General features: G+C 42.3%; 1 protein-coding gene across 6 annotated transcripts in view; it reads right to left on the bottom strand.

Annotated features, from left to right (window-relative positions):
• Positions 1-11,607, bottom strand: part of RUNDC3B (RUN domain containing 3B) — a 155,103-nt gene extending 143,496 nt beyond the window's left edge. For 2 of the 6 annotated variants that reach the window (XR_012667244.1, XM_048838058.2), the window contains exon 1: positions 11,240-11,606. Coding sequence is in view for 3 of the 6 variants with exons in the window: in XM_048838058.2 (XP_048694015.2) it covers positions 11,240-11,502 (263 nt within the window). In the remaining 3 variants the exon portion in view is untranslated. Of the gene's footprint in view, positions 1-6,583; positions 6,718-11,239 lie in introns of those variants that run through there. The other 4 variants (XR_012667245.1, XR_012667246.1, XM_048838056.2 and 1 more) reach the window with 4 other exon arrangements.
• Between the last annotated feature and the right edge of the window lie 1,587 nt (positions 11,608-13,194).

The following is a 13,194-nucleotide window of genomic DNA, read 5'->3' on the forward strand; positions in this document are numbered from 1 at the left end:
AACTTCTTGTTCAGCCAAGCACTAAGACAAATAAGTTTGTTTACTTAGGAGGAGATAATGTTTGTTTACTTAGCAGGAGATAATGCTGCCCGCTTCCTGTTTACAATGTCACCTGAAAGTGAGAACTCATTCTCATAGCACTGTTGTAGCCGGAGTCGCAAGATATTTACGTGCCAGATGCAATAAAGATTCATATGTCTCTTCATGCTTCAACCACCATTCCAGGGGACACGCGTCCATGATGATGACTGACTCTGCTCGATAACAATCCAAAGCCGGGAGGACCGACGCTTGTTCATTTTCCAACATCAGAGTCAGATGCCACCAGCAGAAAGTTGATTTTCTTGTTTGGTGGTTCGGGTTCTGTAATTTTCCCATTGGAGTGTTGCTCTTTTAAGACTTCTGAAAGCATGCTCTACACCTCATCCCTCTCAGATTTTGGAAGGCACTTCAGATTGTTAAACATTGGGTCGAGTGCTGTAGCTATCTTTAGAAATCTCACATTGGAACCTTTTTTGTGTTTGGTCAAATCTGCAATGAAAGTGTTCTTAAAATGAACAACATGTGCTGGGTGATCATCCGAGACTGCTATAACATGAAATATATAGCAGGATGCAGGTAAAACAGAGCAGGGGACATACAATTCTCCCCCAAGGAGTTCAGTCACAAATTTAAATTAATGCATTATTTTTTTAACAAGCATCATCAGCATGGAAGCATATTGTCTGGAATGGTGGCCAAAGCATGAAAGGACATACGAATGTTTCGCATATTTGGCACCTAAGTACCTACCTTGCAATGCCAGCTACAAAAGTGCCATGCAAATTATTGTTCTCACTTGCTAGTGACATTATAAATAAGAGGGCAGCATTATCTCCTGTAAATGTAAACAAACTTATTTGTCTTAGCGCTTGGCTGAACAAGAAGTAGAACTGAGTGGACTTGTAGGCACTGATGTTTTAAACAGTTTTGTTTTTGAATGCAGTTATGTAACAAAAAAACAAATCTACATTTGTAAGTTTCACTTTCATGACAATTACATTACAGTATTTGTATGATGTGAATTGAAAAATACTATTTCTTTTGTTTATTATTTTTACAGTGCAAATATTTGTAATAAAAAATATACACTTTGATTTCAATTACAACACAGAATACATATGAAAATGTAGAAAAACATCCAAAATATTTAATAAATTTCAATTGGTATTCTACAGTTTAACAGTGCGATTAAAACTGCGATTAATTGCAATTTTTTTTTTAGTTAATCACGTGAGTTAACTGCGATTAATCAACAGCCCTAACATTTACATTTAACCATATTAAAATGCATAGTGTTTGCTTGCGCCCAGTTTACCAAATGATGCAGATCGCTCTGAATCAATGACTTGTCGGCTTCTTTATTCACTACTCCCCCAATTTGTGTCATCTTCAAACATAATCAGCAATGATTTAATGTTTTTTTCTAAGTCATGGATAAAAATGTTAAATAGCATAGGGTAAAGAACTGATTATTGATGGACTCCACTGGAAGAGGCACCCACTTGATCACGATTCCCTATTTACAATTATATTTTGAGACCTATCAGTTAGCCAATTTTTAATCTATTTAGTGTGTGCCACGTTAAAAAAAAACTAGAATATAACTATCAAAATATCATATGGTACCAAGTCAGGCACCTAACAGAAGTCTATTACATCAACACTATTACATTTATCACCCAAACTTGATACCATTATAAGTTTGATAGGATCTATTTTCAATAAACCACGTCAATTTGCATTAATTACCCTCTTTTAAATCTTTATTAATCGAGTCCCACATCAGCTGTTCCATTATCTTGCCTAGGATTGATTTCAGGCTGACAGGCCTATAATTACCTGGATCATCCTGTTTATCCTTTTTAAAAACTGACACAACATTACCTTTTGTCCAGTCTCCTGGAACTTCCCCAGTGCACCAAGACTTATTGAAAATCAACATTAATGATCTAGCGAGCTCCTCAGCCAGCTCTTTTAAAACTCATGGATGCAAATTATCTGGACCTGCTGCTTTAAAAATGTCTAACTTCAGTAGCTTCTGTTTATCATCATCCAAAGATACAGTGGAAGGAAAAAGTGTTATCAACCCCATATGATGAGACTATCATCTGTTTTTTTCCCCAGAGACAGGACATGAATGTTTATTCGACACTTCTGCCTTTTCATTGATAATTCTACCATTTCCATCTAGTAATGGACCAATACCATTACCAGGATTCCTTTTGTTCCTAATATATTAAAAAAAAAACACACACACCTCCTCCTTATTTTCCTTAACACTGCTGGCCATAGATTTCACATTGTCCCCCTTTTCTTCCCTTATCAGTTTTCTACAATTCCTAACTTCATTACTATCAACGTCCTCTTTCATTTGTTTTTATGTAAATGTATTTATTTATTATAGCTGTGTTCACTTCCCCTCCAAACCAGATCAGTTTTTTAAACCAACACAGCCTTCTTCCTTGATTCTGGCTTTTTGGCCATCTAATAAGGTGTTCTTAAAATGATTAGCAATTATAATTCACATTTTTCTGATTAAGTTCTTCGTCCCAGCTGATTTGGCTTAAATTGTTTTCAGCTTTGTGAAACTGGCCCTAATACAGCACCAAGTATATTACTGATCTGGACTTGATTGTGCTTGCTCATTATAAATGTGATCAAGTCATGACCACATGTACCTAAGCAACCTTTAATTTTTCATTCTGTGATCAGTTTTTCTTTAGCTGTTAAGAAAGGATCTAATTCCCTCTTGTTGGCTGTAACACTTTGAGAGTTAGGAAACTCATCTCTAATGTTTAGAAATTCCAAGGATGTTTTAGTACTTGCAACATGAGACCTCCATCATGTGTCACTCAAAGTGAAGTCCCATAATCATGCAGCTTTTTTCCCCTACATAGTATAGTTAGTCACTTAAGCTGGAGTCATTCTGTTCCCTAGTGTGATTTTGTGGTCTGCAGCAGGCACGAATACACACCCCATCTTGTGCTATGTTTGTCTGAACATTGATCTGGAGTATTAAGTCTGGTTTTCCTAGTTTTGCTGAAGGACCTTTTGGGAGTCTCAAACACATTGATTGTGAATTCTTACAGATCAGTTCAAAGGGCGGGGATGTCAAATATTTAACAGAGACATCTTTTTTCCAATCTGTTCTTCTCAGGAAAGAGACTGTACCCATGCCTAGCACAACAGAGCCAATAACATTTGTTGGGGACTGTAGACACCACCAGAACACAAGCAAATACAATACTAATTTACCAAACTGAAAAGGAAATTATGAATTATAAATTTTACACTGCCCCAAGGCAATTTAAAAAAATTCCATTAAATAAAACATCTGGCCCTGGTCATTTCTCTCATTAATATTTATAGCCCTCTCAAATGTTCTCCAAATAATTGGAGAAACTTTTCAGCAACATTTGGGATAGTCAGAGTAGGCTGGTGAAATGTGTTTTGTAGACATCCATCTCACTGCTTGACTTAGGCCTGGAGCATCGTTGCTCAGAATCTCGATCCTTTTCACATCCTTGAACAAGTCCCTCACATCTTCATCCTCACCCCTGGCACCCCCAGTAGACCAGGGTTTGTGGAGGGATTCTCAGAAGTCAGACCAGGTTCCTCCTCAGTTCCCTTGCTGGGAGAAAATTCCCCCAGTCTCATCAGAAGTTTCTAGAGCTGCTTTATGCCACCTCACTCCCTTAACTCACCCTACAGGGACCAGGGTGAGGGTGAGAATCTGACCATCTGACTCCAGTTTAGTCTATATCCACCATGGTATCTGCTTTAGACTCAGTATTCTCCAAAAGAGGACTTTAGAGTTTGAGAATTTTCTTAGGCAAATAAACAGTTTTCAGAAGTCAGAGTCTGTTGACCCTCCCTTCAAGGGCAACCTGAGGATCCTAGTTGCTGAAATCTACATTTCTGCTGGGAAAAAAAAGGAAGAGATGCCTATTTAAAATTCTTCCTTTCACCTTGTATTCCATTGGATTTCCTCAGCAAGACACCAGTCATCTCGCTCATACAATCAGCCTAACTGAGCAGAGGACCAGCTCCCACAATAACGTGTGTGCGTATGCATGTGCCACGCTTCCACTGGATTTCATGAGCAACACAGATAACCCATGCCCCCAGACTAATTGCGACAGATCACCATCAATAGCTAGAATCTGCAGGAAAGCTAAGCCTGAATCTCTCTTCTCCAGGTTCCTCTGTGAGGATGAGAGTGTTCTTAGTAGTTTATACCACTAGCCAATCAGCAGACAATTCAAATGGCTGTAATCTCACAGAAAAAGGTCAGTATTAAGGGAGAAAAAGTATTCCAAACATGGCATAGCTATACCACCACTGCAACAGTCCCTAGCTGCACACAATGTCCTTTAAGCAAGAGAAGGTTCCCAAACACCAGTGCTTCTGTACAGCTCTTCTAGTATCCTAGGATTTCAACCGTTGAGGACATCATTCTCTTCCTTCAGAGTAATCATGGACGGGGCCAGCAATAAATAGATGTAGATGTGGCTGCATTTTCCAACCTGCAGAAGACCTTCTGAGTCCTTATTAACATGTTTAAGTCAGACGGAGACCTGGAAGATTATCGCCATCTTTTCCTTGCAACCTCTTCTATCCTTGCAGCAGGAGGAGAAGGAATTTTTCCCAAATTTCTTAACTCAACTGCAGCAGGGCTCAGGAACCTTATTTGGGATATATCCAGGCCAAGAGGCTTAAGTTAATAATGCCTCAACAAGAGAAGATTCTAAGTTTAGAGATTATTTTAAGAACATGGAAGGAAGCCGCTATATGTGTTTCTAATTGTGATGTTTTTGCTGCTACATTATTATTCTTCACTTTCAGGCCTTTTGAAAGGTGATAAACAACCAGAATAAAAAGTCGGGTGAACTAGTACATACACACTGTAGAAATTTTCCTCTGTTCTTAAGTGATCTGAAGCCACACAAAACACTGCCACGTTCCTGTTACATCAGTATTTTGACTTTATATGGAGAGGTGACATGTTGAGATTCTGTAACCCATGAAACATGATTTACCATGAAGTATTACAGGACAATTCAGGATCAATGTTACCAAGTTTCAATATTTCTGATGCACATAGTACAAATGAAAATAGAGTAATGCCTTGGCTACTAACAGCAAACTGAGGAAGTCCTGCATCAAAGCTACTTATCTCAGGCTGAAAAGCACAGATGGCTTAATTTTTCATGGGACAACTCTGTCTATACTGGACAAACAAACAGGGTTTGAGTTATGATCCTCACTTCAAGGCTTCCGAGTATTGGGGGGTGTCCAGCTTTGTGAGGCAGCTCTGAGCGAAGATAACATAGCAAAAGTTCAGTGCCTTCACTATCAGGATTGAAGCAGCTAAAATTGATGGTACCTAGCAAGGAGGCATGACAAACAATGACAAACAAAAAAACTTCAAATCCAGACTCCAGCGAGAAACTGCTGAATTGGAATTCATTTGCAAATTGGATACTATTAATTTAGGCTTAAATAGAGACTGGGAGTGGCTAAGTCATTATGCAAGGTAGCCTGTTTCCTCTTGTTTTTTCCTACCCCCCCCTCCCAGATGTTCTGGTTTAACTTGGATTTAAACTTGGAGAGTGGTCAGTTTAGATGAGCTATTACCAGCAGGAGAGTGAGTTTGTGTGTGTATGGGGGTGGGGGGATGTGAGAAAACCTGGATTTATGCAGGAAATAGCCCGACTTGATTATGTAAAGAGTTGTCACTTTGGATGGGCTAGCACCAGCAGGAGAATGAATTTGTGTGGGGGGGTGGAGGGTGAGAAAACCTGGATTTGTGCTGGAAATGGCCCACCTGATGATCACTTTAGATAAGCTATTACCAGCAGGACAGTGGGGTGGGAGGAGGTATTGTTTCATATTCTCTGTGTATATATAAAGTCTGCTGCAGTTTCCACGGTATGCATCTGATGAAGTGAGCTGTAGCTCACGAAAGCTCATGCTCAAATAAATTGGTTAGTCTCTAAGGTGCCACAAGTACTCCTTTTCTTTTTGCGAATACAGACTAACACGGCTGTTACTCTGAAACCAATGATTACTCTATTTAACATATGCAGTGTTGTTGTAGCCATGTCAGACCCAGGTATTAGAGAGACAAGGTGGAGGACCAACTTCTGTTCCTGTGAGAGAGAAGATTTCGAGCTACAGAGCTCTTTTCCAGGTCTCATTACTTCAGCCACTTGTGTCTCTATTCTATTTAATAATAGAACGGATCTCACCTTGGAAACACAAGCACCATGGAGCAGTACATCCCCACTGTCATTTGCCTTACATGCAATAGCATTAATTCTGTCTATGCAGAAGCACTGTTACATCAACTCCTGTACATGGAGTTTCAGCTTTGTGATGCAATTCTGCTCAAGAGTCACTGTCTTGAGCTCTGAAGCATCAAAGCTACTTGCACCAATGTGTGGAAATGCAACGGTATCTCGAAACAACATTTTCACAAGAAATTGGAATTCATGCACCTTATTGCTTATAGTTGAGGCTCTACGCCAATGCCACTTACCTTGAACTCCATGGTCTTGAAGTATCTTTCAATGAAAGGTGGTTCTGTGTTGACATGTGGACTTTGGATCCAAGGGTAGTTCATTGCTGATGTTCCTGTCTGCATTGAAACCTCTCTCCAGAGAGCAGAGATGTAAGGCTGCACTTTGGATGCCAGCTAGGTATCTGCTTTAAGACAAACATCCTCAAAGCACTCCAAGCATCTCACTGTAATATACTTGGAATCCTCAGCAGATACCATTTCAGGGTCTCAATGCACCATGTGTCCAAGAGCTGATCAACTTTGACACATGCCCTTCACATTCAAAAGAGGAATCTATACAGATATCCCAAACCTTAATGCTTTTCTTTGTGGAACCTCTAACAAGAGGAAGTATATGGCCACACTATGTATACTGAATCAAAACATCTACACTGAGTCAGATACCTTTAGAACAGTGGTTCCCAAACTTGTTCCACCACTTGTGCAGGGAAAGCCCCTGGCAGGCCGGGCCGGTTTGTTTACCTGCTGTGGCTGTGGTTCGCAGCTCCAGGCCAATGGGAGCTGCTAGAAGCGGCAAGGGCCAAGGGATGTACTGGCCACTGCTTCCAGCAGCTCCCATGGGCCTGGAGCAGCAAACCGCAGCCACTGGCAGCCGCAATCGGCCGAACCTGCGGACGCGGCAGGTAAAGAAACCGGCCCGGCCCGCCAGGGGCTTTCCCTGCACAAGCAGCGGAACAAGTTTGGGAACCACTGCTTTAGAATAATCTAAGCAAGCAAACAGGAGCCTAATTTTTGAAGGCCCCCTCCAGAGAGTTTGAGTAATGTGTCCGGGATAGGGAGAGAGACCCCAGTATAATCCTGTAAGACTCTTCACCTCTGAATATCACTTGTGTTCTTATCTCAAATCTATAAATGGAAGATAAAAAACAGAAGACAATCTCTACCTTATAAGGGAAAGTTGATAATTTTTGTCAAAGAACTTAATGCTTCCAGCTGAGAGTCAAGGCTGTGAAATCTCAACACACACAGAGACAATATTACCAGCAAAGCATTGAGGCGATTAACAGATCTCCAAATTTTAAACACACTTAACATTATGATGGTTTTTAATATTTAAGTTGTCTCCCCACCAATCTTTTCAATGTATCTGAAATAAACTGTCCCTTGGAAAACTTTAAATGTTCAGAACTATACACATATGCCACTACAAGTAGCGGGGCTAACTTTTACAGCAGGAGGCTGGAGAAACCTAAAGACTCCTCCGTCTGAAAATTCTCAGATGGACCCTATGCACCCTATTGTGATCATGGTACAGAGGAGTCAGCCTGTTTGGGGAAGGAATTGTTTTCATGGGCCTACACAAAAATGTGAGGGTCAACAGTTATTTTCTTATATGAAAATAATATGACAGTACTGTCTTATCTGACTGTGAGCCTGCAGGTGTCATAAATATCTACAATATTAAAATCAGATTTTAAAAGTCTCTAAATGACCACATAATCCCTCTATATTCTGTGTCATTTAGTTAATGAAGAACAAGCATAAAAAAATTGGCAGTAAAAGGGGCAAGTAAAAATCCAAATAATGCAGATGACACTTTAAAAAAAGCTACTGAAGAAATACTAAAGATTTTGCAGAATGATAATTTGAAGAACTCTTCTCTGGTAATCATAAGAGAAGGCTGCAGATGACAATGCAGAAGAATTTCTTCCTTGCAGTTTCTGAGCTGCAGTAGTAAAAAAAGGGGTACTTTCCACATTTGATTCAATCATCTCAAGGTACATTAATGGCACCATTTATACCAACAGTATTTCTGATGGTCCTAAACATATTACAATCAGCTGCCTGATTTGCTGCTTTGTAGTTTTTAGTGTACGCCTACTAAAGAATACTCTAGAATATCAGAAAGGCTTAATAATTGCAGATGGGTTTTGATTATTTCCATAAAACTACTCCTTGCCTTTTTCTTTTAAAAAGCTCAAAAAGGATAGAAACAATCAAGACCATATACCAGCTTTAAAAGTGAACACACACTCCTCTCCCCCAAGATTTAAAGCTTGTGGAAAATGTTAATTTTTAGGCTTGGTGAGAAAGACAGCAGAATGTTATTCTAGCTGTAAACATTTTGCTATTTTAGAGAGTGTCTATAGGAAGGTAGGAATCACGCATTGACATATGCTGCTGTTGCTGACAATTTATATTGCCTCAGTTTTCTAAGATTTTTCTCAAAATTAGGGTCACTTTTGACTGTCTCACAGATACATTAAATATCAGAGCTAAAGAAAACCATTCTCCAGTGGAGAGTAGGATATTTTCCATCATAATAGGAGAGATGAGGTCTAAGCCATCACATACCACAGAATGCAAGCTTTGATTTTTTTTTTTAAAAGTTTTTCTAGCATTTATGGTTCCAATAGTAACCAGTGAACTTCAATCCTAAGTTTATGAGCAGGCAAGCAATGTCAGCACCCAACAGCCAAGTGGAATTGACAAGATGGGAGAATTTCATTTCTACCATTTGAGACCCGATGGGCAACCACAAAACTGACTAGTTTCTTACCCACTTTATTCAGTTATTGCATCTAGCTTTTCCAAGCAGCACTAGAGGGAAGCACAAAAAAGACAGGCTACTGGAGGAGTACAGTAGTGGAGCCCTCCCTGAAGCCTGGATGCTGGGATCTGAGGGATAGAACAGTTCCTCTTCCCTTTCAGTAGCTAGGATGATGTGGGTTGGTTCAAGTCTATAACCCATCTACTAAGCTACAGCCAGTATGAAAGAAGGAATTCCACAAGCAGGATCTAAGGACTATACCCTGATAGGAAGGGGAAGGCACCAAGAAACAAATTAGCTTTTCCTAAGGAAGTTACCACTGGACCACACTAGTAAGGATACAAGCCTCATACCATGTTATCTAGTAGGTGTCACTTGTCAATCCCGGTGTGAAAGCTTCAATTTGTAAAAGTTATAATATAGATAGAGAAAAATATTTGTATATTATAAAGATATTACAGTTAAATATCTGTTCAGTATTTTTAAATATACTTATTTTCAATTAATTAAAAGTCATTACAGGGCATTTTAGTCAATATTCAAATGAATCTATTTGTTGGCTCTACATTATATTGGAATTAGGCTAGGAATTCACATTCAAAAGTATTTTTGTACTTTTACTCAAGGTTTCCTATGATTTAATAGGTAATAATTCACGTGTGGAAAAAATAAGCTACACATTTACAAGACTATGACAGCACCAGAAGAGCTGTTGAAGTGCGTGAAATAATATGTATTTTTGAGTCATACAAAATCATGTCAAGTCTATGCTTCCACCGAAGAGTTTAAAAATATTAAAAATGCATACTTTAATGGTAGATGTTGGCATTAAACTTAAATCCAGACTCAAACACTGTCTTTAATGCACCCATTCCTGTAATCATCTATTGCAATTATCTTTAAAAAGGAGGTAACTTTATATTTGTACTACATGTACAACATGGTGAATAAGAGAGCTTCAACCTTCACTTTAAGTTTTATAGATGTAGTGGGTATAAAAATTAGAACCGTTAGTTAAAAGTATTATTTTGCATGGAGAAATTCAACTGTATCTCACAACATATAAAGAAAAGGAGTACTTGTGGCAACTTAGAGACTAACAAATTTATCTGAGCATAAACTTCCATGAGCTACAGCTCACTTCATCGGATGCATACAGTGGAAAGTATAGTGGGGAGATTTTATATACACAGAGAACATGAAACAATGGGTGTTATCATACAGACTGTAACAAGAGTGACGAGGAAAGGTGAGCTATTACCAGTGGGGGAGGGGCAAGGGGGGGTGAAGCCTTTTGTAGTGATAATCAAGGTTGGCCATTTCCAGCACTTTACAAGAACAGTAGGAGAGGAAATAAACAAGGAGAAATAGTTTTACTTTGTGTAATGACACATCCACTCCCAGTCTTTATTCATGCCTAAGTTAATTGTATCCAGTTTGCAAATTAATTCCAATTCAGCAGTCTCTCGTTGGAGTCTGTTTTTGAAGTTTTTTTGTTGAAGAATTGCCACTTTTAGGTCTGTAATCGAGTGACCAGAGAGACTGAAGTGTTCTCTGACTGGTTTTTGAATGTTACAATTCTTTATGTCTGATTTGTGTCCATTTATTCTTTTACGTAGAGACTGTCCAGTTTGGCCAGTGTACATGGCAGAGGGGCATTTACAGACCTAATTGAAGTCCGGGTCCTTGGGAGGCTGCTAAACAGCCATTTTTTAAAGGCGCTGAGTCAGGAGGGAGACTCCCATCCTTCGTTTTTAATCCTACTGCAGCCCCAAAGCCAGGCAACCCCCTCCCCGTACCGAGGGCGGGCGCACAGCCTGCCGTGCTGCCAGGGGCCACCATGGGTCAGGCCACGCGCAGAGTCCCCCTCTCAGCCCGGCGGACACGCTGCCCAGGGCGACGGGGACCAGCCAGCTGCGCGCCCAGGGGCTGGGATCCAGAGGGCGGAGCAGGGGATTCACCTGCCCAAGGCGGGGCGCGGGGGTGGAAAGCGATTTCAGCCGCGCCGACGGAGGCGGGCACAGCCCGGCGCTGGGGGCAGCGAAGGAGGGGAACTCGCCTCCCCAGAGGGCGGGCACGAGACAGAGGCGGAGCGGGGAGGAGCCGCGGGGCTGGGGAGTCACCTGCAGACGGTGATCAGGTTCCTCCTCTCCACCGCCGCGTTGCGGGACTGGACGCTCTTCCTACGGGCCGAGACGTTCAGCCCCCCCAGGCTGAGGGAAGCCATCGCCGCGGGCGGCAGGTGGAGCCACAGGGGCTGGCGCGGAGCCTTTGTTCCCGGCCTCCTGCTCTCCGGGCTGCCACCGCCGCCACCCCCGGGGAGGACGAGGCCCCCGTGTCTCCCCCTCCTGGTGCCGCTGTCTGAGCGGCAGGTGCTGCTGCGCATCCGGCCGGCACAGGCAGGGAGGGAGCCGGGGTCCCCCGCCCTCGGCAGCCGGAGCAACCGCGGCGCCTTTGAGTCGCAGCTGCCAGGACCGCAGAGCACCGGCTCCGCCAGCCAATCAAAAAGCAGGAGGGGGCGGGGCCTAGGGCGGCAGATGCTTTAAAGGGGCGCGTGCTCTTAAGAGAGCCAACTGTCAAGTGCGCGAAGATGCGGCTTGGGGCGCGTGGGGAATTAGGCGAGGAGGCGGGGCCGGGACACCGCGGGGGCGGGGCGTCGGTAGGAGGGCGGTGCGGGCTATGAGGGGCATCTGCTAGCAGAGAGTAGGGTGGAGAGGCGGGGTGTAGTCTATGGGGGGAGGGAAGCTGTAGGCAAAGACCCACATGCACATCCCAGGTGTGAAATATGAAATTCCTCACTGGCCCTCAGGAGCTGCCCTTGCTAGTCGTGGTTTAATTGCCCAGCTGCTGCTGAGGCAGAGGATATGCCAGGGCACACTGTCCCAATCTGGACCTCCCCCACCTCTAGTCCCTCCTTGGGAAGACCAAACTGGCCCTGGAAACGTGCACTCCTGCCTCAAATGCACTGCTGTCAGGCTCTCTCTGTTGTGGGGATCTAGGGTGACCAGGTGACTTGGTTTTTATAGGGACAGTCCTGATATTTGGGGCTGTCTCTTATATAGGCACCTATTACCGCCCAGCCCCTGTCCCAATTTTTCACATTTCCTGTCTAGTCACCTTAAGGTTTCCCTTACCTTTCCTATTCACTGCACAGCCCCACGCATCTCTTTGCTTCCCATGTGGCCCACTCCCTGTCAGGTAGAGCTGTGACCTAGAGGCAGGGCCTCAGGGACAGAACCCTTGGACTCTTTGTCATGGTGTGCCTAGGGCCCTGTCTGGTCCTGTGTAAGTACCTGCTCAGACCAAGCTTAGTGACAATATCCCTTAGAGTCCAATCGTGTGGTTGCCACTTTGGAGGTGGTTTTCAGTGACTGGTCCAATCAAACCAAGACTGGTGTTCACTGATGATTCCTCAGAGGTACAGTATTTCCCTTCTCCCTGGTGTACAGGATATCTCCCTCCCGTATAGGTTTGTGGCAGGTGAGAATACCAATTGCATGCTGTTTTTACATGAGGTTTCCTATTCCCATGGTTTCTTAAAGAAAGCTTTTCGACTGTGATACAAGCAGGTTTACACAAACCACATTGGTTTATTGGATACTTTTTATTGGACTAATTGAACATGATATACCCTTTCTTTAACCAATAGTTCAATGTTTACAGGGCTCAACACAATCAAATCCTCTCATCCCCATCATCTTCCCCAAACAAAAACAAACCCTATATCCTAATTAACTGAAGGAAAACTTATGAGCTCAGCTTTACCCAGTGGGAGTTCAGTTTGTAGCGACTGATCTATCTATATTTGATATCTACTGACTAATCCACCTTGTCGCTGATGCTGCAAATTATATCATGATTCGCTCCGTTGGGAGCTAGAGTTACTTTATGTTTAGTATTTCCCACATGCCTGCTCAAAAAGTACAAGGAGACCTAGCTCCACTAGTTCAGAGGGAAGCTTTCTAGATGCTTATTTAGAATGCTTTATAGTATGTTCTTTGGTCTATCTGGAAACAGGATTGATAACATTTCTAGGTGTTAACTGAAGTCTATAGATTTTCAATTTTTCCACTGACAG

This window comes from Caretta caretta, chromosome 2 (assembly GCF_965140235.1).
Source record: "Caretta caretta isolate rCarCar2 chromosome 2, rCarCar1.hap1, whole genome shotgun sequence".
NCBI classification, from domain to species: domain Eukaryota; kingdom Metazoa; phylum Chordata; order Testudines; family Cheloniidae; genus Caretta; species Caretta caretta.